Source organism: Sarcophilus harrisii, chromosome 4, assembly GCF_902635505.1.
Source record: "Sarcophilus harrisii chromosome 4, mSarHar1.11, whole genome shotgun sequence".
NCBI classification, from domain to species: Eukaryota; Metazoa; Chordata; class Mammalia; order Dasyuromorphia; family Dasyuridae; genus Sarcophilus; species Sarcophilus harrisii.
The window spans coordinates 337,818,548-337,843,530 of NC_045429.1; the positions used below are offsets into that span (position 1 = coordinate 337,818,548).

At 48.8% G+C, this 24,983-nt stretch overlaps 2 protein-coding genes across 4 annotated transcripts in view; one reads left to right on the top strand and one right to left on the bottom strand.

The window, feature by feature from the left end:
* The first annotated feature begins 687 nt into the window (after window positions 1-687).
* On the top strand, window positions 688-20,428 carry LOC100920045 (signal transducer and activator of transcription 5A). The gene is given in 21 exon segments (XM_031966304.1): window positions 688-967; window positions 2,000-2,137; window positions 2,741-2,897; window positions 4,969-5,064; window positions 6,348-6,381; window positions 6,384-6,476; window positions 6,479-6,523; window positions 7,759-7,889; window positions 8,328-8,479; window positions 8,749-8,904; window positions 9,396-9,575; window positions 9,873-9,960; window positions 10,069-10,191; window positions 14,074-14,166; window positions 14,355-14,561; window positions 15,165-15,259; window positions 15,421-15,551; window positions 16,264-16,419; window positions 17,536-17,587; window positions 18,104-18,211; window positions 18,892-20,428. Coding segments are annotated over 20 exon segments (2,358 nt in total). The 5' UTR covers window positions 688-967; window positions 2,000-2,009; the 3' UTR covers window positions 19,025-20,428.
* A 1,764-nt stretch (window positions 20,429-22,192) lies between these two features.
* STAT3 (signal transducer and activator of transcription 3) overlaps window positions 22,193-24,983 on the bottom strand; it is a 61,749-nt gene continuing 58,958 nt past the window's right edge. For 2 of the 3 annotated variants that reach the window (XM_023502314.2, XM_031966301.1), the window contains one exon: window positions 22,193-24,514. In XM_023502314.2, the coding sequence (XP_023358082.1) occupies window positions 24,459-24,514 (56 nt within the window). In that variant the 3' untranslated portion in view covers window positions 22,193-24,458. The remainder of the gene's footprint in view (window positions 24,515-24,983) is intronic. The other variant, XM_031966302.1, reaches the window with a different exon arrangement.

A 24,983-nucleotide genomic window follows, 5' to 3' on the forward strand; every position in this document is an offset into this window, starting at 1 on the left:
AAGAGAAAGGGAGAAAAGAGCAGGGAAGGAAATAAGAGAGGGAGGCAGAAGTGAATGGTTACCCCGGGATGGCTCTCAGTCTCAGCCAAGCAGGGTCGGGGTGGGCAGGAGCTGCTCCTCCCTTCGGTCCTGCCAATGCCCGGGGGCCGGACACTAGCCAGAGAAAAGGGAGGTTTGAAAAGACGAGAGAAGCTGGGCAAAGGCAATGGAAGCCTTCCAGGTGGCCTTACCCAACAGAATCCAAACTAGGGGCCTCGAACTCAAGGCTGGAGGCAGGGGTGGGGAGGGTTTGGTGGGAAAGGGCCGGCCTGGCCCGGCATCTGCCTTCCGACGGACCCACCTTCTCGATTGCTAGGGGAAGGCGGAGAAGCGCTTTATTGGAACTCGCAGCCGGGGCCGCGCCCGGGGGCCTAGGGCCTGATTCCTTGGGGTGCGTGGGGGATGAGCATCGTTCCCCCGACGCCCCCACACCCTCGCTGCCCAAGTCCCCGCGCGCTTATTTGGAGCTCCCTGCGTCTGGTACCTCCTGCGGCTCCCCAGGGCGGCTACTCTGGGATTCCCCACTTCCCCAGGTCACTCCTTTCGGCCCTTCTGTCGCTGCGTCTCCCCCCCTACCCCCTGGGACACTCCCCCGGGGGACGCAGGGCCCCGGGCCGGGGCCGTGGGGGCGGCCCCGCCGGTGGGACAGCCCCTCTCCCCGCCCTGCGAGGACTTCGTCGGGCCAGGGCGCAGACAGGGCCCACGCGACGGAGCCGGTGGCGGCCGCCGCTTCGCCGAGGAGGGCGGGAGGCAGGGAGGGGAGCTGGCGAGAGCTCTGCGCGCTGTGTTTGGTCTGTCGGAGGCAGCTGACCTTTGGGGAGGAAATCGCTGCTCTCTGCTCCTTCCTGTAGCAGCAGCTCCAGCCGCAGCCGCTGCCGCCGGCCCGGGAGAGAGAGCCCGGGCGTGGAGAGCCGCGGGGGGCCCGGAGGTGAGGGCCATCGGCCACTGCGTCCAGCGCGCGCCGCGCGGGTCTGGGCCGGGGCAAGGGGCTTCGGCTGCCCCGGAGAAAGGGCCCTGGCGCTTGCTGGAGAGCAGGCAAGGGGGCGCGCGTTCTTCTTCCGGCGCCCGGGCATCTCCGGAGTCGGGCGGCTTGGGGTCCCGAAAAGTTTCCGCACTTTGGAGAGACGGCCAGCGTCTCAAGAGGAAGGAGACCCGGAGGGGGCGCTTCTCTGCCAGCCCCCGAGGGGACGGCGATGCCCAAGATGGAGGCAGAGGGGGTTGGAGGGGAGTAGCCACCCTCCTCCAGCTTCCCTCCTCTCCAGCCCACGTGGGACCGTCTCCCTGCAGGGAGGGGGGCGTCCGCTGAGGAGGGGGCTCTCCGCTGGAATATCCCTACCCACGCCGGGCCTTAGGGGGACTGTCCCGCCCTCCCCAGCTGGGGACTCCGGGGGCTCAGCCGCTTGGTTTCCCTTTCTGTTTCTAGCATTACTGCCTTGGGGAAGCCCCGGTTTGGGGATGCAGGGAAAGGGGGAGAAACCCAGCCACCTGACCCTTGGCATCTAGCACCATCCTGCGCTCCAGCTCCTGGCTCTGGGCGAGGGCGACCTTCCTCTCACGGGCTCGCTTCTCCCCCTCCCCAGAAAAAAACCAGACTCTTAGACGTGAGGTTGGAAGCTACGGAATTGAGAGAGTGTCTAACCCCCTCATAGCACAGAAAAGGAAACAGGTTTAGAGAAGGGAAGTGACCTGCCTACAGTTCCTCAGAAAGCGGCCGAGCTGGAATTTTAACCCAGCTCCGGCTCCGAGTCCCGGGGGAGAAGGGCGAGCACCCGGCGCCTTCTAAGTAGAGAAGCAGTCGGAGCTGGTGGGTAGGAGTGAAGACGAGGATTGTCCCACCTTATTGTCACCTCGGCTCTCTCCCGCTCCTTTCTTTTTTTTTAATCATCAGATGTAACATTGTAGCTTAATAAGTGTTGTTGAATTAAATTGAATCCAATTTCCCCCTCTTTAATCTCCTCAGGTGCAAAGTCATGGCAGGATGGATCCAAGCGCAGCAACTTCAAGGAGATGCTCTGCGCCAGATGCAGGTCCTCTACGGACAGCACTTCCCCATTGAAGTCCGCCACTATTTGGCCCAGTGGATTGAGAGCCAGGCCTGGTAAGTGTGTGTCTGTGTGTGTGTGAGTGTAAAGGAAGGATATAGGGACTGGCCTCCTCTGTTTTTCTGATGCCCGTCCCAGGCTTTTTCAGTATTCATCATGGCTTTTTCAGTCTCTGGTGAAGCTCTCTCTTCCCGGCAGTGACTTAGCTTAGGTCTGTGGCATGGCTGACTTGGTACCTTCCCATTCTCTTTCTCCGTGACTTGCTGTTCCTCCCCACCCCCACCTTTCTCAACGGGCCTTGCTCCCATTCGGGTGGGTTTGACTGCCTCTCTATCCCTCTCTGCCTTCTCGGCATTATGTCTGGTTCTTTCTGCCGCTCTGTCTGGGTCCCTGCCCTGTGACTGTTAGAGGAAGGGGTGGTGTCTCTAGGAAAGGGGAAGAGGGAGCAGGAAGGGTAGTGGGAGTTTTTCTCATTTCTGATTCATGCTGAGTGTCGGTGCATTCTGAGAAGGAGTTCTGTGGGCTTTAAGAAGACCGGAGCAGGACCCGTTTGTTGGGAGCCCTCCTAGAATTCCTCTGCCTCCAAGTCCTTCACTCTCTTCCCAGGTGAAATTCTACCTGTGGTCCATTGCCCTCCCTTTATGTCCCTTCCCTCCCAGGAATTCCATTGACCTGGATAACCCCCAGGACAGTGTCCAAGCGGCCCAGCTCCTAGAGGGCCTGATCCAGGAGCTGCAGAAGAAGGCTGAGCACCAAGTGGGGGAAGATGGGTTTCTACTGAAGATCAAGCTAGGCCACTATGCGACTCAGCTGCAGGTAGTGTGAAATCTGGTGCCATCTTCCTACTATGTTGTGTTCCCCTTTCTTCCCAGCCTCAAAACATTTGGGCTCAAATCGTGGCCTTGCAAACTAACTCACAATGTGACTCTGACCAGCTGCTAAATTTTTCTGTTCCATTCATTTCCCCCCCCCCCCCCCCCCCCACTCTTTTGTAACATGCATCTTAGGCTTGTTTTCTTATGTTAGAGGTAGAGCAGTATAGTCTGAATGGGGAATGACAAATGAAGCTGTCCCGAGCACTGGAGACTGTGAGAGTCTACTATATAGCACGGAGATTAAAAATTAGGATTCAGTAAAGACAGCTAATCTCATTATAGAATAGGAGGGAGAAGCCAATGGCAAGATTGTTTACTCTAGGGTCTTTAACATATGAGATTCCCATCTGGAGTAGGGGTAATCTATCCTCCTAGTCAGAAGGTAAGAGGACAGATACTATGTTGAATGTGGAGGTACAGCCCTAGTGAAAACAGGATCCTAGAATGATGGGTTTGGAGGGAAAGGGACAGTGTTTAATTCAAAAGAGTCTAAGTGGTGGCAAAAATGATCCTGTGTGCCAAGGTGCGTCCTATGACTGAACAATGAGGCACAAGGGTCTAACCTAAGGAAAGTGCAACACAGTATCTTCCATAGAGCAAGTGCTTCATAGAAGTTTGTTGTTTTTGGAAGAACATTATGTATAGAGAGAGCTTACATATTTATATCTATAATTATCTATCTGTAACACAAAGGCTTATGATATAAGCTAAATGCACCAGTGTTGAGGGGATACAGAGTTAAAGAGAGATCTATTACTCTCTCTTCTTCCCCTTTCTCTCTACTTCCCTCCTTCCCTCCCTCCCTTCCTTCAGTAAATATTGAATCAGGTAAAGGATTTTCTGAGAAGAAATCATGAGGGTTTTCTGGGAGAAGCAAATGTTGCTTTGGGTTTGAAAGATGCAAAAGCTACATTTTAGTTGAAAGGAAGGGAAATGGTATTCTGGAACAAAGGAGAATGAGAAAGATTGATAATTTTTTTTTTATTTTAGGTGATTTTATTTTATTTTCTTTTTAGGACCTTTTTATTGACAGAACCCATGCCAGGGTAATTTTTTACAACATTATCCCTTGTACTCACTTCTGTTCCGATTTTTCCCCTCTCTCCCTCCACCCCCTCCCCTAGATAGCAAGCAGTCCTATACATGTTGAATATGTTGCAGTATATCCTAGATACAATATATGTGTGCAGAACCGAACAGTTCTCTTGTTGCTCAGGGAGAATTGGATTTAGAAGATATAAATAACCCAGGAAGAAGAACAAAAATGCAAGCAGTTTACATTCATTTCCCAGTGTTCTTTCTTTGGGTGTAGCTGCTTCTGTCCATCCTTGATCAATTGAAACTGAGTTAGATCTTCTCTTTGTTGAAGAAATCCACTTCCATCAGAATACATCCTCATACAGTATCGTTGTTGAGGTATATAATGATTTCCTGGTTCTGCTCATTTCATTCAGCATCAGTTCATGTAAGTCTCTCCTAGCCTCTCTGTATTCATCCTGCTGATCATTTCTTACAGAACAATAATATTCCATAACATTCATATACCAGAATTTACCCAACCATTCTCCAATTGATGGGCATCCATTCATTTTCCAGCTTCTAGCCACTACAAACAGGGCTGCCACAAACATTTTGGCACATACAGGTCCCTTTCCCTTCTTTAGTATCTCTTTGGGGTATTAGCCCAGTAGAAACACTGCTGGATGCACAGTTTGATAACTTTTTGAGCATAGTTCCAAATTGCTCTCCAGAATGGTTGGATGTGTTCACAATTCCACCGACAATGTATCAGTGTCCCTGTTTTCCCTCATCCTCTCCAACATTCCGCGTTATCTTTCTCTGTCATTCTAGCCAATCTGACAGGTGTGTAGTGGTATCTCAGAGTTGTCAAGAATGACAAATTTTTTAAAAAAGTTATTAGTCAAGGAGAAGTGGGTTTAGTTGGAACAGAAGACCATGGATGGGAATCTTTAGAGGGGTGGAAAAGTTCATTTGCTGTTTGACTCTTTCAGAGCACTTATGACCGCTGCCCCATGGAGTTGGTCCGATGCATCCGGCACATCTTATACAACGAACAGAGACTAGTCCGAGAAGCTACCAACGTGAGTGTCCCAGGGAATTTTGTAATCCTCACACATTGAGGAAATTTCTATTCACAGACTATCCTAAGAGCTGCAGAGGGGATAGATACAAAAGGAATAAGAAAGATGGTTTATGACCTCAGATAAATTACCATCTGATAGGAGACATAAGACACTAATATGTCAAATGATTTGATTTTAATGATAAAGCATTACTAACAGGATTAAATGAATACAAAGACAGTGAGAAATGCTGAGTCTTAAGGTTTGAGGATACATTGTTTATAGATGCAAAAAAGGTGATTGATTCTGAAAAATATATTTTTTATTTTTATTAATATCTTTTGATTTTAATATATTCATTTCTGAATATATACTTTCCTCCACCTTCCCCTAAACTGTGAACCATTCCCTGGAAGAGATGGGGAGAAAGGCAATCAGCAAGCATTTATTAAAAAATGACTGTGTTCCAGGGTTGGTGCTAAATGTTGGTGATACAAAGAAAGAAAAGTACTGCAGAATTCCTGCTCTCAAAGAGCTCACACTCTAATAAGGAAATGAAAAGGTAGTTTAGTCAGACTAACTAATGCTTAATTACCCTTGAGAGTACAGAAAGGTCACATTTCCCTTATCCCCATTCCTTCCTCACAAATACTGCTTGAGGAAGTCTGTCCCTGGCAGATCTGATGTAATGGAATAAGAACTAGGCTTTAGTTGTAAATGATTGTCTTTGAGGGATGGGGAGGATGTTGTTTTTGGAGGGTCTCACAGTTCTCTCCCTGGGAGGGTCATATCAATCAGAGTGGGTGCAAGATAAACTGGTTGATGCAGAGCAGAATGTCTCGATGGGAATAAATCACTGGGCGGTGGGTGCTATGGAAACCCGGTGCCATTAGCCTTCTAAGTCAGTGGGTGTGTGGGGAGAAGGGGAGCTGAAATCTCTTTGGGAGACTCTGCCATCTAGATGGCTGGAACATTTTATTCCATGGCACGGGAGAAAGAACTGAGTGGATCAGCCAGGTGGGTCTGCCTCACAGGTCCAGAACAAGGGAGTCCTGTTGTCAGTGAAAGTCCCAAGGTCCTCTGAGTAGCCCTCCTGGATGCCCCCTGGGACCCGGTCCTTTCCTTCAGAGCCGGGCCCTGGGAAGGGCCCTGCTTGGCGCTGCCCTTTCCCTCCTGCGGGCCAAGGGCAGCTTGTTGGTCTCGTGGCAAGGTTGTTGTGGGTGCGCGGCCAAGGGGCCTGTTGGTTTTGTGGGCCTCGGGTCCCAGGCCGCTGCCGTGCTGCCTCCGCGCCTCCCTGTGTGATGCAGTTTCCCCCGCGTGGAAACCTGGCCGACGCCATGTCTAGAAGCACCTGCAGATCAACCAGACCTTTGAGGAGCTTGCTGGTCACCAGGACACAAGAGAAGCAGCGAAGAAGCTGCAGCAGACTCAGGAGTTTTCATCCAGTACCAGGAGAGCCTCCGAACCAGGGTGAGGCCACGGGGTTGGGGCAGGCTTTGGGCAGGCCGGGAAGCTCAGGAATCAGGGGTTTGGGGGCGGGGTTCCGAGCTGCCAGGAGCCATCCTGGTCACCCCAGGACCCAGTGGCAGAGGGGCCAGAGGAGGGGGCAGGGGCCCGACCTCTGCGTCCCCCAGGAAGCAGCTCCCCATCTAAGGGGGCTGGTGGCCCTGCGGCGGCCTGGGCAGAGGCTCTGAAGCTGGGGAGGCCCTGGGATGGGACCAGAATGCCTGGGAGGGAGGGGCTGAATTAGACATAGGTGGATGCTCACTCAGGAGGACTTCCGGAGGAGGGGTCCGCTGAGTGCTCTGGGCAAACAGCTGGCTCTGGGCTGGACTGGTGTCTGCTGGGCCCAGGATGCGCGGAGGGCAGGGTGGGCCAGGGTTCTCTGACAGAGGTTTGGGAGCCAGTTCTCCTGGTCAAAGTGCTTTTTGTTGGAGTTGGCCAGTCCCAAGGGAAGTTGGGGTGGGAGCAAGGGGGAGGGAGACATGTTTCTAGAGAGGCGCTTGAGATTAGATAGTGTTTTGTGTTTTGGGGTTGGGTTGGGGTTTTTCATTGGCATTTGGTGCGTATAAACGCACGTTATACTTGCACATATATAATATCGTGTAGTGATAAGAAGTGTAAACAGAATGTAACACAGTTTCTAATGCAGTAGGGGGACAGACATGTATGGGACATGAAGTCACACGCCTAATATGATGTGTACGTGGTACACGGTTGCACGCCTTCCCTCATTGGTTCTCCTCTGGGAGAGGCTTGTGGGGAGGGAAGGGATGAAGAAGTACCTGGGGACACATTGATGGGAGTGGTGCAGATTGTGGGAGGGGTTTCTAGAGGCCTTTACTTTGGGGTGCTTCTGGGAGGCTCTTCATGTTTGGGGGCTCTCTGGGAGGCCTCTCTCTATGTTTAGGGGCTCTCTAGGAGGTCTCTCCCTTTATGTTTGGGGGCGCTCTGGGAGGTCTCTCCCTTTACATTTGGGGGCTCTCTAGGAGGCCTCTCCCTTTACATTTGGGGGCACTGTAGGAGGCCTCTCCCTTTACATTTGGGGGCACTCTGGGAGGCTTCTCCCTTTATGTTTGGAGGTGCTCTAGGAGGTCTCTCCTTTATGTTTGAGGGTTCCCCCAGGGCCTTTCTGCTTCTGATCAGAAGGTCCCTGGTCCCCGAAGCTTCCTGCGCGAGGCTGAAGGGGTGCATCCTGCTCCGTTCCCTCCCCCACAGCTCAGTTTTCCCAGCTGTCACAGCTGAGTCCCCAGGAGCGCTTGACAAGGGAGACAGCCCTTCAGCAGAAGCAGGTGTCCCTGGAGGCCTGGCTGCAGCGGGAAGCCCAGACTCTCCAGCAGTACCGGGTGGTGAGCTCCCGCCTTTCCTCCTCTCCCGGGCAGAACCAAAGGAGGGTGTCCTCAGGTGTACGGAACCCTGGTCTCTCGTGGGGGGAGCCAAGCCAAAGAGCCCAGGAGGGAGGCCACAATGGATTCCTTTCTCTGGGGGAATCTGGTCTGGGGAAGCTGGAGCAAGGGAAGCCTGAGCTTCCCTGTCCTTTTGCTCTTTGTTAAATGGAACAAAGCAAGGCTGGGCACCGCAAGCCCTCCAAGGGACCCGGCCTTTGCCCCTTGAAGTCCGGATGCCCAGTTTCGAACCCAGCTCTGCCAAGTTACTCCCTGTGGGGACGGAGTGGGACCTCTCTGGCCTTGTTGCTCCTTGGTCATATTGAGCGGGGAGGGGAGGGTTGGCCCAGGAGGTCTGCGAGGTGGCTCCCAGCTCCGCGTCTGACCCCGGGGTCTCGGCAGGAGCTGGCAGAGAAACACCAGAAGACCCTCCAGCTGCTCCGGAAGCAGCAAACTGTCATTCTGGATGATGAGCTGATCCAGTGGAAGAGAAGGCAGCAACTGGCTGGGAATGGAGGGCCCCCGGAGGGCAGCCTGGATGTGCTGCAGTCTTGGTATGTGGCAGGGGGAGCTTGGGGCCGCCCCAGGCTTTGGGGCACAGTCCTCGGGGCCAGTTCTGGGGGCTGGAGGCTCTGGCTCCCCTGGAAACTGAAGCTTCAGGGAAGGCAGGCCCGTCCTCCACTGTGAGCTTCCTTGGTCCCTTCCTTTGGCTGGAGAGGAAGTCCCCATGTAGCAAGGGCCGTCTTTCCCCAGTCCAGGACAGGCCAGGACTGGGTGACTGAACCTACTCCTCTTGATTTGCCCGGTGGGGCTCCCTGGCCAGGTGCGAGAAGCTAGCGGAGATCATCTGGCAGAACCGGCAGCAGATCCGGAGGGCTGAGCATCTCTGCCAACAGCTGCCCATTCCTGGCCCCGTGGAGGAGATGCTGACGGAGCTCAATGCCACCATCACAGACATCATCTCTGCCCTGGTGACCAGGTGCCTGCTCCCCCTCCTCCTAATCCTGAGCCAGCCCAGGCCGGGAGAGCGGGGGAAAGTCATGGGCTCTGAGCAGGGACAGCTTGGGCTCCTCTCTAGTGCTCCTCTTCCTCCTCCTCCCTGGTCTCTGGCTTTTCAGGCCACTTTGAACTGAGTTCTCTGGTCCTCACCCCCAACAGACAGTGCAGGAGGGAGACAGATGATCCTGCTTCTCCCAAAGGACCCGGGCCCACCTCTCCCTCATCCCTCCCCCCGGCCCACCCTTCCTCCCGGGCCTGCCCTTCCCTCGCTCCCCTGGACCCCTATGGGTCTCCTCACTCAGGGCCCTCCCCCTCCCTGCACTTTCTGACTCCCAGGACCTTTCCCCTAGCACCATGCAAGGCCTGAAGCTGACTGCTCCCCAACTAGGGAAGCCCCTCTAGTGACTCTGCTCCCTCAGACTGGGGGACAACAGCACCCGGTGTCAGTCTGGCGATTTCTTTTCCCTCCAGCACCTTCATCATCGAGAAGCAGCCCCCGCAGGTCCTGAAGACGCAGACCAAGTTTGCAGCCACAGTGCGACTGCTGGTAGGAGGGAAGTTGAATGTGCACATGAACCCCCCCCAAGTGAAGGCCACCATCATCAGCGAGCAGCAGGCCAAGTCTTTGCTGAAGAACGAGAACACACGAAAGTAATGCCGGACTCCTTTCCTCCCTCTCCGCTGCTTCTTCATAAGACATTGGGGTCCTTTGGGCCTCCCTCCCTGCCCCCCCTCCCTAAGCAGCCCCAGGCCTCAGGGAGCTCCCGGTTGGACAGGGTGGGTGCTTTGGGCAGGTCTCAGGGCTGGCCAGTCAGTTCTACCTCCCAGAGAGCGGAAGGCCTGGGGCAGCCTCTTAGAGAAGGGGCGCCTGGATCGGAACTTGGACAGAAAGAGCCTCTCTGGGAAGAGGGAGGCCGGGCCTTGGCTCAGACATGTCTGTGTTTACAGTGAGTGCAGTGGGGAGATTCTGAACAATTGCTGCGTGATGGAGTATCACCAGGCAACGGGCACCCTCAGCGCCCACTTCCGGAACATGGTGAGGCGCGGCTGGGGTCCGGGTGGGCCTCGGGCGCTGGGGCAAAGTGGCTGGAGGCTGGGCAGGGAAGGGAAGGCCCTCTCTTCATGCATCCTTCTGCTTCTGTAGTCCCTGAAGAGGATTAAGAGGGCGGACAGACGGGGTGCAGAGTCAGTGACAGAGGAGAAATTCACAGTCCTGTTCGAATCTCAGTTCAGCATTGGGGGAAATGAGCTCGTGTTTCAAGTTAAGGTAAAAACTGGGGCACTCCTTATATCAGAAGGGGAGGGACCCTTGTCCCTAGGCTGTTGGTGGAGATGAAATCCCTGTCCTGAGTGAGGGGCAGGGCAGAGTTGGTGAGAGGCAGGAGAGCTTCAGGTCCCGTTGGGTTAGATCAAGGACTCCCTTTTTTCTGAGTTTTTTCTTTTTCTTTTTTCTTTTTTGACATTCATTTATTTTATATTTTTCTGATTTAATGTTTTTTTTATAATAACTTTTTATTGACAGAACCCATGCCAGGATAATTTTGAGTTTTTTCTTTTAATAGTATTTTATTTTTCCAAATATCTACAAAGATAGTTTTCAGCATTCACCTTTGCCAAACCTTGTGTTCCAAATTTTTCTGCCTCTCTCCCCCCTCCCTGAGACAGTAAGTAATCCAATATAGGCTAAACATGTCCATATTTGTCATGCTGCACAAGAAAAGTCAGATCAAAAAAGAAAAAAACAACAAAACAAAACAACAATAAAAAGGTGTGAAAATACTATGTTTTGATTCACATTCAATCTCTAAAGTCTTCAATCTCTAAAATCTCTCTGGATGTAGAAGTCCATCACAGTTGATCATCACATAATCTTGTTACTGTGTAAAGTATTCTCTTGGTTCTGCTCATTTCACTTAGCATCAGTTCATATAAATCTTTCTAGGCCTTTCTGCCGCAAACATTTCTGCACATGTGGGTCCTTTTCCCTCCTTTAATATCTCTTTGGGATACAAGCCCAGTAGTAACATTATGTAGCTGCCCTTTTTGTAGTGGCAAGGAACTAGAAAATGAGTGGATGACCATCAGTTGGGAAATGGCTGAATAAGTTGTGGTATATGAATGTTATGGAATATTATTGTTCTGTAAGAAACGACCAGCAGGACGATTTCAGAAAGGCCTGGAGAGACTTACATGAAGTGATGCTGAATGAAATGAGCAGAACCAGGAGATCATTGTACATAGCAGTGGCAAGACTGCATGAAGATCAATTCTGGGAGGTGGCTTTTTTCAACAATGAGATGACTAATTCCAGTTCCAATAATCTTATGACGGAGAGAGTCATCTGCACCCAGAGAGAGGACTGTGGGAACTGAGTGTGGACCACAACATAACATCCTCACTCTTCTTTGTTGTTGTTCACTTGTATTTTGTTTTCTTACTCACTTAGTTTCCTTTTTAATCTGATCTTTCTTGTACAGCAAGATAATTGTACAAATATGTTTACATATATTGGATTTAATATATTTTAACATGTATAACATATATTGGATTACTTGTCATCTAGGAAAGGGGGTGGGAGGAAGGAGGGGAAAACCTGGAACCCAAGGCTATGCAAGGATCAATGTTGAAAAATTATCCATGCATATGTTTAGAAAATAAAAAGCTTTAATAATTTAAAAAAGGGCTGCTATAAGCTATAAGTCTCTCTCTCTCTGTCTCTCTCTGTCTCTGTCTCTCTCTCTCTCTCTCTCTCTCTATCTCTCTCTCTCTCGTTTGAATTGAATTATCTCACTCCCAGTGGGAGAACTCTCACTCTATATTGTCTGGTACATAATCTCCTAAGTATACCACACTGCAAAGCATTAATCCTCACCAATAAGGGCCTTGGGACAGTAGTACATATGTATAAAGGTGATTTATCATCCAGAAGTCACATAGGTAGCCAGAGCAATTTGTGGTTGTTTAGTCATTTTTCAGTAGGGTGTTACTTTTCGTGACCCCATTTGGAGTTTTCTTGGCAAAGATATTAGAGTGGCTTGCCAACTCATTTTACAGAGAAGGAAATTGAGGCAAACTAGATTAAGTGACTTTCCCAGGGTCACACAGCTAATAAGTGTCTGAGGCCAGATTTGAACTCAAGAAGTTGAGTCTTCCTACCTCTAGACCTAGTACTCTATCTACTGTGTCACCTAGCTGCCCTTCCAGAGAAATGCTGTTATGAGTATGTCAGGAGACTATCATCATCATCATCATAACAACAATGACAATCTTGTCAAACTTTCAACCTTTACTTTATATTATAAGGAGCAAGGAAACCAAGAAAGAAAAAGACAGGCAAGAGGGTGAATTTTTTTTTAAACCTTTTTTTTTTGGTGACAGATTTTTAATAATCAATAAGCATTTTGGAAGGGCCTTCACACTGTGAAGTTATGAGAATACAAAGAAAAAAATTAAAATGTCTCTACCCTCAAGGAGTACATATTTCACTTGAGAAATAAGAGTAAATATATACAAGGGCATTCATGGCTATAGGGTGGAGGAAGACTATGTAGAAAGTAGAACTTAAGCTGAGATTTTTTAAAGGAATAAGGGATTCTAAGAAGTAGAAGTGGGGTTGAAGAGAGTACATTTCAGGTGTAGGGTGCATGGCCAATGTAAAGTAAAGAAAGGAGAAATAGCGGGTTATGTGTAAGGAACAGTAAGAAGGTCATTTTGGCTGGACCAGAGTGTAGGAATAAATGAAAAAAACATTTATTAAACCCTAGTTACATGATAAGCACTGAGGACACAGAAAAACAAAACAATTACTTTCGATGGGCTTCTGTTCAAATCAGGGGAGATTGCCATGGCAAGTTAGAGGGAAGGGAAATAGCATTTAAGTTTTTAAGTAAGTTGGGGTCAGCTTGTGAAAGCCTGTACAAGTTAAAAAATAGAGTAATTTCTATTTCATGCTAGAGGCAATAGGAAGCTAATCAAGTTTATTGAATAAAAGGGTGACACAGTTAGGCTTAGACTTCAGAAAAATCGCTTTGATGTCTATGTGAAGGGTGGATTGGAGAGAAGAGAAATTTGAGGTAAGGAGGTTAATTAGGAGGTTCTTGCAATAGTACAATTGGAAGATGATGAGGATCTGACCAAGGTGGTGGCTTGTGGGAGTAGAGAGAAAAGGGAGAGATGTGAGACACTGTAGAGATAGAAAAGACAAGATTTGGCAACTGATTGGTTATAAAGGCTAAGGGGGACTGGGAATCAAGCCCAGCATCAAGATTTCAAACCCGGGTGATTGGAAGAATAGTGGTACCTTCAACAGAAATAGTGACAATCAGAAGGCAGATGAATTTTTTGGGGGGAAGGTAATGAGTTTAATTTTGGGTATGTTGCGTTTGAGTTGCCTAAGTTTCATCCATTTTGAAATATACAATAGGCTCATTTAGATCTCAGGACAGAGGCTATGGTCTATACCAGTGGTCCTCAAAGTGTAGTCCAAAGAATTGTTGGGGTCTCTGAAACCCTTTCAGAGGGTCTACAAATTCAAAATCATTTTTTATTTCTAATATAGTAAATAGCTATAAATATAACCCATGTGAACAAAAACTCTTTGAACAGAGCCTCAATAGTTTTTTTTAACAACATGAAGATCCTGAGAACAAAAGTTTGAGAACCACTGGTATACTGAGACTATATGGATATATAAATTTGGTAATCATCCTCAGAGAGTTAGTCATTGAATCCAGAACATAGTTAAAAGTTAACATTTATATATTGTATTATGGTTTGCAAAGTATCAAGTACAATATTTCATTTGATTGTTACAAAAACCCAACATAAAAATAGCACAGATGCTGTTATTAGTTCCATTTTGCAGATGAGAAAACAAAGACTTAGGGAGTGACTCATTCAGGGTAATAGCCAGCAAGTATCAGTGGTAAAATCTGAACCTTTTCCAGGCCTCTGGCCAATTGGTTGTAATGCATGAGAAAAACTTGGTCTCCACTTTGTGCTAGAAATCCATCAGATAGGAGCTTAGAAGGGACATTTCTGTGTGAAATTTGGGACCCTCTTTGTGATTTGGGGCCCCTTGAATTTGAGATGCAGAGTGGATGCTCTGAGACTCCCTCCCCCCCAAATCTTTTTTTTCTCATCCCTGTAGACCCTGTCTCTTCCAGTGGTGGTCATTGTTCATGGAAGCCAGGACCACAATGCAACAGCCACGGTGCTATGGGACAATGCATTTGCTGAGCCCGTGAGTGACTTGTTACTCTTCCTGAGAGCCAGGGTTCAGGACCCTTCAGAGGGCTGTTCATTATTGCTTTCACCCGGGGCCAGTGCTAGGAAGTGGGGGGTTTTGAGAGCCAGCAATTCCCAACTCTGTTTCCCCTTTGTGGGACTGGTGGCTCTCTCTGACTCGATCTCTCATCATCTCCCCCTCAGGGCCGGGTGCCGTTTGCTGTGCCTGACAAAGTGCTGTGGCCCCAACTGTGTGAGGCTCTCAATATGAAGTTCAAGGCAGAAGTCCAGAGCAACCGAGGCCTGACAAAGGAAAACTTAGTGTTCCTGGCTCAAAAGCTGTTCAACAGCAGCAGCAACAATATGGAGGATTACAACAGCATGGCCATCTCCTGGTCCCAGTTCAACAGGGTGAGGGGAATGGGCTCAGCATTCCTGGGGGTTAGGGGTCCCACTCCACTGCCTTTGACTTCACAGGCAGCTTTCCTGTGCCCTCAGCCAACCCCATCCGTGATACATGCCCCAGAGTAAGTCTTCCAGGGGTGGGGATGGGGGTATGAGCAGAGGGAAGGGAGTAGACATGTAACATCCACCTAAGGGGCCTAAATCTGGCATCTGAAAGAATGTAAAACAAAGGCAAGGAGCATGATCTTCAAAGAACCTGGGCAAAGGAAGGCCGAAAGAAATGAGCTTAACTGCACTCTCTCTCAGTTGTAGAGAGAGACAGAGAGAGAGAAAGAGAGACAGAGAGAGACAGAGAGAGAGCAGAGAGACAGACAGAGAGACAGAGACAGAGAGAGAGAGAGAGAGGGAGGGAGAGACAAAGAGACAGAGACAGAGAGAGAGAGAGAGAGAGAGAGAGAGAGAGAGAGAGAGAGAGAGAGAGAGAGAGAGAGATAAATAGTAAACATTCACCGGGACACTTGCTACCTTTTGCCTGATCTAAGGGAAGGTGTTTCAAGTAAAAATCAACTCAGGTCTTTTTGTTTTTTGGGGGGGTGGGGATTGTTCTAGGAGAACCTCCCAGGCTGGAATTACACATTCTGGCAGTGGTTTGATGGGGTGATGGACGTGCTGAGGAAACATCACAAGCCCCATTGGAATGATGGGTGAGGAGCAATGACACAGGGCAGCCTGAGAGGAATGGGGGTGGTAGGGATGGGGCTGGGCTGGCGCCTCACTATGGAATTTGGGGATTAAGCAGAGAAGGTAAACATCACAGACTCTGAGCAGGGATAAGAAGGCCCCCATCATGCTCCTCATCCCTTAGGGCCATCCTGGGTTTCGTGAACAAGCAGCAGGCCCATGACCTGCTTATCAACAAACCTGATGGAACTTTCCTGCTGCGATTCAGTGACTCTGAAATTGGGGGAATCACCATTGCCTGGAAGTTTGACTCCCGTGAGTTGCCAGGCTCCCAGCATGACAAGCCCTCCATTTCCTCCTCCTTTCCTTTACCAATGCCCTTACTCTCCTTCTTCCTCTTTCTTCCACTCTTCACCTTGCTTGCTCTTCAACATTCCTCTTCAAGATCTTGAATTGACAAAAGGGATACCAAAAGGACTTCAAACTTAGGGAAGGAAGTTCATCAAAAGTAGTTTTTCTTCTTACCATTTCACCAAATCAGGAACTGAGTTCAGCTAATTTCTGCAACCTTGTAGACACCTAGGTACCTGGGGAAATTAGACTGCCCATTTTGGCACAGTACTCATATGGCTTCTTGAACTGCACTGACAAGAGTGGATGGTGGTAAAAGTCTCAGTTTCTTGGAAAGGGTAATAAATATACCTCAGAAATACACCTTCCAAATATCTTGGGAAAGGTAATAATAATAGCATTTATGTAGTTCCTTAAGGTTTTCAAAGTTCTTCACAGACAATGGCTCATTTGATCCTCTCAAGAAGCCGGTGAAGTAGGTAGGTTAACCTCATTTTACAGATGAGGAAATTGAGGTTAGATGACTTCTCTAGAATCACAGTATCAGAGGCAGGAATCAGCACAGTTCTTCCTCACTTCAGGTCCAGTGCTTTGCCTTCTGGGCCTCCTAAATCTTTCCCTTTCCCTCCCCAACCCTTATAGTATCCTGATAAACATGTTCGGTCTTTTCCCATAGCGGATCGGAACCTGTGGAACCTGAAGCCATTCACAACAAAGGATTTTTCCATCCGATCCCTGGCTGATCGCCTGGGAGACCTGAATTATCTCAACTATGTGTTCCCAGATCGACCCAAGGATGAAGTTTTCTCCAAGTATTACACTCCTGTGCTTGGTGAGTCGTATCTCAGGTGTGGCGCTTTGTCTCTTAGCAGACAGAGGCTCTGAGTTTTCCAGGCTCAGGAGGAAAATTGGTCTTGCAGGGAGATGGTAAGGTGTACATAATTCAATTATACACATGTTAACCCACTACCCTCATTTGAATCGATTTTTCCTTCTTAAGAACTTTCCCTAGGGCTGATGCTTGCAAGTAGCAAAATAAACTGATGAATGTCTGTCTCCAAATCATTCTGTGGGACAGGAGGGCAAATATGAAAGGAAAATGGTAGGGAGAAAATAGAATTATAAAAATAGGGTTCTCATTAACTTTGATTTATAAACAAGCAATAACAACTAAACTTTTGAAGTACACAGGAAGGAAGGATGCACAGAACCAAAGCTTCTGTGTTCATTTTATTAACAATTCTAATTTTGTTCTTATTAAAATGCAAGTAACTTGTAACTTAAAAGTTTATTTGGAAGTTCTTTCCTTATTTAGTTTGCAGATTGATGTTTGTTGAAATCATCGAGTTTAGAATTCTTTAAAAATCCTTTTTTTTTCCCTTTTAAAAATAAAGGAGAAGCGCAGAGAAGGAATTGACAAGAATCATAAATTTAGATCCAGAATGGACCTTAGAGATCATCTGGTGCAACTCTCCTTAGTCTCAGCTTCCTGATTGGTTAAAATGGTGGTAATAATAGCACATAATTGGCCAGCGAGGTGGCTCAGTGGTTAGAGTACCAGGAAGACCTGAATTCAAATCCAGCCTCAGCTGCATGACCCTGGACAGATCACTTAACCCTCAGTCTCCTCATCTGTAAAATGAGATAGAAAAGGAAATGGCAAACAATCTCAGTATCTTTGCCAAGAAACCCCAAAGGGAGTCACAGAGTCAAGCATGATTGAAAATGGCTGAGCAGCAACAAATAGCAGTAGTACCTAGTGTTTACAAGGGTTGCTTTGAGATCAATTGAAATTATATATGTAAAATGCTATGAAATTATATATGTAAAATGCAAATTATATATGTAAAATAGCCATTATTCATATTCATATTATCTCCATTCCCCCCACCCTCCCTCTGGGAGCTGCCAGTGATTTCACTTTCTTTCTTCTTTCTCTATTTGGTAGGAAAAGCCGTGGATGGATATGTGAAACCACAGATCAAGCAAGTCGTTCCAGAGTAAGCATCCAACTCTGTCACTATTCACTTTTGGATTTTCTTTATTTCCATTTGTCTTCCCCTCCCCACAACCCTCTTTCCCCACCCCCATCCAAATCCATAATCCACGAATTCACCTGACCCTAGACTCAGACCCTGTGGAGTAATGTTGAGTAAGAGTTTGCATCTTGTCCTGCGTCAGTGTCCTTGGTTCATAGTACCTCTTTTCTAAGCCCCCAGAACAGAGGGATACCTCAAATTCCTCTCCACCCCCAAAATAGCTTTCTCAAAATGGCTCAGATGGCTTCAGCACTCTGTAGAGTCGAGCCAGAGGTGCGTCCCAAAGGCACTGGAGCTGGGGGAGAAGGGGCCAGCCGGCCAGGCAGCCTCCGTGGGCAGCTGGGCCAGGGCCACAGGCTTAGCAGAGTTTCCTTCCAGGGCTGAGGCCCAGGGCTGTAGAATGGGCAGGGGCCCCGGTGGGCCCTTAGGCCCTCCTCCAGAGGATGGGCTCTATATGTGTTTCCGCTCCTTCCCCAGGTTTGCCAGTGCATCTTCAGACTCTTCGGGGGCCGGCGCCACCTTCATGGATCAGGCCCCATCCCCAGCCGTGTGCTCCCAGTCTCACTATAACGTGTACCCCCAGAAGTAGGTTGCACTTGCTAGAAAGGGGAGGGAGGAACTGGTCTCAGCTGGCTCCCCAGTTGGGTTGGGTTGGACTGGCTTTAAGCAAGGGTTGGTGGGTTGGGTCCAGAATCACTGTTGTCGGACCTGACCAAGAGTCCCTGCTCCGTCTGCCTGGTCCAGTGGCCACTCAGCTCTGTTGGAGGGCGTCTCCCTAGCACAGGAGCACTCTCCAGCTCCAGATCTGGGGATCGCTCCAATTGTTTGGCCTTGCCCAATTTTTAGAACCCCTAGACGAGGGCTCTTCACCCCTTTGGGGTGACAGACCACTTTGGCAGTCTGGGGAGCCTTGGGACCCCTCCTCAGAATAATGTTTGTGAATGCTTAAAACAAAATGCAGGGACAACCATTGGTTAGTGAAAAAGAAGGTGTAAAAATTTGCCTCCTCCCGGTGTACAGACTGCCCAGATTTGTATCTGCAGACTCCCGGAGGGTGAGGGGGAGGCCGTGGACTCCGGGTTTTCCAGGCCTGGCCCTGGGCTCCCACCTCTGTCCAAGTCTAAGGGTGACAGGGAGAGGAAGAGCTGGTGGTCACTGGGAGTAGAGGCAGGGATGCACTGCCTGCCTCAGCTGCCCGGAGGGGGCCTGGGCGGGAAGCCATTTGTTCCCTCTGGACTCTCAAGGCTTCCCTTTTATTTCACCAGCCCTGACTCTGTCCTTGACCCTGATGCGGAGTTTGACCTCGATGAAACCATGGACGTAGCGAGACACGTTGAGGAGCTTTTAAGCCGACCAATCGACAGTCAATGGATCCCTCACAGCCACAGCCAGTCGTGACTCCTCACCCCTCCATCACTGTGTCGTAGCCTTCTCCCCTCTCCTCACTGGTGGGCACTGAGTCCGTGCGTCCTAGAGACAATACTCATAACGCGGAGGGTGGATGGCGGCTGGGACCTCGGCGCGTCTGTCTGTGGGGGTGGTGTGGACCCAAGGGGCTTCTTTCCCCACTGCCTGGTGCTTGCCAGAATTTTCAGGGCCTTTAGCCTTAGGCTGTTTTCTCTTGTCCATAACTCAGTCTGTAAGCTCTGATTGTCAGAGGGGAGAAGGAAAGGCAGAGAGGGAAGCATTCTCCTTTTCTCCTTTGCCTAGTTTGTTAGCAGCCATGGTGGGGCAGGATTACCCGAGGAGGGGGAGGCTGGGACAAAATTTGCCCATGTGCTGGCCCTATGAGTGGCTTCCCAAATACACCTGAATGTATGTGTGCACCCTTGCATGCTCTCATACACATAAACGTCTGTGTACCTGCAGAGATCAGTCAGTCCATGTGGATTTGGAGCCTGAGGGCCTGGATCTTAATTATGTTAATTATGGCTCCTTTTCTGTGTTACAACCCACTTAATCTCTTCAGTTTCCCCAAATCTGTAAGGGGTTGGACCAGAGGAGCTTCAGGAGCCTGTTCAGCTCAAAATCTACAACCCTACAATCCCAAGCACCAAAAGGTTTGGGCTAAAACTCTTGGGAAATGCTGTCCAGACCGACCCAGAGTGTGAACTCCCAGACATTCTTGGATTTCTCAGGGAGGTTACTCTAGCAGCCCACTCCTAGGCTGGTGCGAGAGCTGCCTCATTCCTCTAAGTGGTCTCCAGACCCCTTCCTCTCTCTTGGGTCTAGAGTCTGACTGCCCTCTGGCAAGGCTCTTTTCTTTCACTGACATCTCCTCCCCCACCACACACACACACACACACACACACACACACGCTCACCCTGACCTTGGCAATGACCAGAAAACAGGCGGCTTTGGCAGCGAGAGGGGGGAGGTGTCTGGAACACAGTGAGGAGGACTCTAGGTCTTTAAAAAACATAAACAAAAGCACAATCTCTTCGAGGGAGAAACCGTAACTGTGTATGTGCCGGATGTCAGAAGCGGTCTTTTTCGGAGACTTTGGGAATCTCATGGCAGACGGCCTGGGTGCCGGAGGAGCCTTGCTGGCCTTGTGTTTGTCAGCTGCCCCCTCCCTCTCTCAGCTCGCCTAGCAGGCTGGGGGACTGGAGAGTCAGGTTTACAGAGCAGGAGCACGTCTTCTAGAGGCATGTGAAGGTTAGCTGAGAGATTGGAAAGCTTTTAAGGTCAGGGTAAGCAGGGGCCAGACGATGACAACACATACTTTTTGTACTTTGTATGGAGCATTTGAATAAAGGGAAGAAATGCTGTTTTTGAATAAAATGCTTTTTTTAAAAATGGTCCTGTTTCTTAGCTGGGATACACAACTGGGAGGGGAGAGAATGATAAATGTGGAGTGTGACCTGAACGTTTCACAATTCTTTTATGTTCCAACGCTGGAATTTTGCAACTTTTGCCCACAGACACATCACCTATCTTCAGATTTCTGATAGAGCTGAATGCCAGATCTTTCTAAATAGCATCAGGAAGGAGACCCATGACTTACGGGAAACCAGTGGGTCAAGGAGACAGGGTGCGTGGAGAGGGCATGAGAGGCGCATGGAATATTCCAGTTTTGTAACAACCCGAGGAGAGTTCTGCGCTTGGGTCTGTCTCGGGGAAGACCGCCACATCCTTTTCTGGTCTAGCCCCTGACTGGGATCTTAGCCGCCTCCTTCTCCCCCTCCTCCAGATGACCAGTAGGTGGCAACGTTGTCCCATATCTGCTGGTCCCAGCGATGTTCGGGTGTAGGCCAGTGGCGCAGAAAAAGCACCCTTTCCTCCATCTTACCTAACCTGGCTCACTCTGAGCTGCACAGGGCCCTGGGAAGTCACCCTGCCGGACATTAAGCGCGCCTTAGTGCGGCTTGGGAGAAGTTTTGGGCTGCAGTTGCCAAATGCTTGGCTTAGGGCTGCTCAGATCCCCTGGGTGAAGGGTCCTGAATGCAGCAGCAGGAAGGGGAGGAGGACAGGTGCTGGGGCTGTGGATGCCGTGACGGGCAGGGGTGGGGTGGGAGGGGGAGGGAAGGTTGGATCCCAGTTGGGCTGCATTTAGGAGTCATGGCAACGGCCGGCAGCTCTGTGCGTGGCTCTGGATGGGAGGGAGAGAAAGTGGTTTCAGTTTAGTAGAAGCGGCAGTGAGGCGTCTTCCCTTTTGTTTCTGCAGGGGAGGCAGCTCGTTATCAGTCTCTGTCTCCATGGAGCTCGGAGAAGGGAGGAGGGAAACAGGGCGGCTAAGTAAGCTCAGTGACGAGGGAGCCAGGGCAAACAGCCCCACTGAACACCTCCCTGAATCACAGACTGGGTGGCGGAGCCCCTGCGCTAGTTCATATGTTGCAATACCCAATAACAGACCTGGACCGAGAGCAGGAGATTCAGACAGGGAAGAAGGGGAAGAAATTTGGGGTTGGCCTTTTTCCTTAGCGGGAGGGGCGGGAAATCCTGGCTCCTTCAGATTAGAAAGACCCTTCTTTGGAGCCATTGCTTGTCTGCAGCTTCCAGCAGAATGTCAGGTTTAGGGCTTCAAGAGAATGGAGAACTTCAGACAAAGCTGAAGCTATGTAAGGCTGCAGTGCCGACAACAGCCCGAGGGGGGTTTGCAGGAGGTATCATCGTTCCACCCACGGCCTCCCTCCTGGGGTCAGGCTGCTCCCTAAGCCTGGAACGTTCTGTCCTTCCCATCCCTGTCACTTTGGAAACCATCGCTTCCTCCGAGGCTCGGTTCCCGCTGCACCCTAAGGGGCCTTTCCTGATCACTCCAGTAACAGTGTTAGAATGCTATTCTGTGTATGCACTGGTTCCTCATGACAGAATTTAAAGTGAGAGCAAAGATTTGATTTTATGTTGGTTTTTGCTTGGTAGGTTCATGATAAAAACTTCCTGAAGACAGCCTTCTTAACCCATAAGCCTGGCCCTGGGAGCAAGTCTTTCTGCAAGACTGGGAGGTGGGGGGATGGAAGGGAGCTCTCTCTAGCTCTAATTACAATAGAGAGGACAACAGCAGAGGGGTTAGGAAGAGGATGGGGCAGAAATTAAGAGGGCAAGAAGAATACTATATGGTCAGATAATTGCTTTAAAATGTTTATTTCTAGAAGTTAAAAGCAGATAGATACAGCAATAAAATATACAAAAACCAACTTTTTTTTTTTTTTTTTTTTTTTACAGTATGAAGTATACATTGGAGTCAGAATGCAAGGAGGACTAGGACAGCAGCTCAGAGGTTGTTTTACAAACAGAACCAATGTACAAGTTGGTAACAGGTAACATGCCCCTTGGGGGCATGAGGAGGAAGAAAGGGAGTCTGAAAGGGTTTAGGGCAGCAGACTTACCCAAGACACTGTTGTGGAGGGGAAAGAATTAAATGGAGGAAAAGGTAAATCAAGTTTCAATTCCTTTCACTGCTTTTGTCATCACAAAAATTAGAAACAGAAAAACACATGCCACCTAAAATCACCAATTCTAAATGCCCCCTCCCCAGGGCACCATGTCAGCCACCTCTGCTCTAGCCCCATCTGGCAAAACAGCAACAGTGAGTTCTCTGGAGTGCAGCTCTCAGTTTTCCAACCTGCCCAGCCGAGATGCCCCAAAGGGCCTGCCTGAGTGCCAACTCCATCCTATCCCAAAGATGAAACCACCCCAAGGAGACATCTAGAGTGCCCTTGGGGAGATCAGTCTCCCCATTCAGCTCAAAGACTGCTGTGGGGATTGATGGAGAGCAGCGAACAAGTGAGAACAGGACTCTTCCAGGTCCTCCCATCCCAAGTGCTGCCTCTGGAGAAGAATGGACTTAAATCCTCTTTAGGAAAGCCCATGGGACAATACTACAAAGGTGCTCTATCATTTGGCTGGCTAATACTAGGAAGGCAAAAAGGGAAGCACCAGAAGAGGCCTGAGGACAATTTAAGGCCAGTCAAGGACAGGGATGGGGGGAAGTATCATCTTGCTCTCTCCCAGGTCCCAAAGTGGGACCTCCCCTCGGGGCTTAGAGAAAACCAAGGGACAGGCCCAGCCTAAGCATAAGTTCTTGGCAGAAAAGCATCTTAGAATTCTTTTGCACTGGGACTTATGTTAAAGATGAAATAAGTACTGGAAACTTTGAGGACCTAGGAGAGCCGAGTCCTCTGAAACCAGGAGGGCACTTTGTGAGGCTCAAGGCCCAACACCACAGTGCTATTATGGGTCTGTCTCAGAAGTAGGATCCCTAAAGCAATGGGACTTGGACACTGAGAAACCAGAAGAGATGAGAAGGGTCATATGGGCCCATGGAGGGAAAACTCCCTCCGACCCAAATAAGGCACCCTAACAACCAAGCTCAGAACTAGAAACAAAGGCTTTGGGGTTAAGAGGCTAGCAAAGGGAATAAAAAGGTTTACCAAAGAAAATCTCAATACTTATTTATAGATATATCATTTTAGGCTCTTCCTAAGCATGTCTGTTTTAAAGGCCAACGGATAGTTTCAGAGCTTCAGCTACCATTTGAGGTAATCAATAATAAGCTCCTTGAAGGCAGGGATCATGTCAGATTTTATCTTTGTGTCCCAACACCTTGAGCAAGTTTGTTGGATGAATGAATGAATGAATGAATGAATAAATTTGATAAAGTCACTCCAGGAGTCTAAGGAAAAATTGCCATCTGGGATTGCTGATTACCTGGAAGAAGTCTCTGAGGAATCTTAAATACATTTTTTAAAAGCTCTGATATAGGAGAGAATGAGGTTTCTTTTCTTTTTTGATTTTAACTTTTCCAAGTTTAAAAAGAAACTCAAGAGGATTAAAAAATCCTCACTTCTATTTGGATGTTAGCAAGATAATAGGTGCAGCAGGTGCTGGCAGCATTCAGTCAGATGCAGCCTGGAACATTAATTTACAGAACAGGCACTGGATGCAGCTGGCACCAGTAGGCACTTGTCTAGCAAAACAAAAAACCAAACAGAAAAATCCAGAACACACACACAAATCCCCAAATAATTACTGAGGAAGAATGCTGTGGGGAAGAACCAAAGAACATTTCTTTCTTCTTCCTCCTGCCTCCCTCACCCTCATACTCCTAAACAACCTAAACAACCATAGTTTCAAAGGATGAACCATTTTGACTTCCATTTCGTCAATAGCATATAACCTAGAAGCATTCATTTCTCTAGGAGAAAGGTACCCTAATCACTTAAGGATAAATGAGAAGCAGGAGATCCAAGAAAATGATCTGGAGTCACAAAGATACAAGTTTCAGTTGATCTGGGATTTGGTTGTTGGGTTTGGGAGTTTTTGTGGAAGGGGTGGGGTGGGGTTTAGGTGTCTCAGTTACATCATTCTGTAGCTTCCATACTTAGCCCATCACATGGGAGATGAAGCACATTCAGAAGTCAATTCCATGTCAAACGTGAGGGTCTCTGGAGGGAGAGAGAGAGAGAGAGAGAGAGAGAGAGAAGGAAGGACAAAGAGAGAGATACAGCTCAGTGACCTGATTTCCTTAAAGTTAAAAAGACAAAACCCACCCCTCCAGCCTGTCTTGTATCTTAGGCAGAGTATTGTACTTAGGCAGAGTAACTCAGGTCATTGCTATTTCTACCCATTTTTCTATATATCTCTCCTTCAAAAATGGCAATAATGTAGGCTAAATCCTAAGGAAATATGTCCCAATACCCTGTGGGAACCACACCTTGATCTCAAAAAAGGAATTCACACAAAAATCCTGCAAATAGAGATGAAAAGAAGTATTTTGAAATTCAAGAGTCTTAAAGTCATCTTAGAAAATGACATTATACGCTAGATGAGGTGATTAGTGGGAAAACAAGAAAAACAGTCTTGAAAGCTTGGATGACTACTTGCTCAGCAATATTGGAAAGCAGGTTCTTGTTC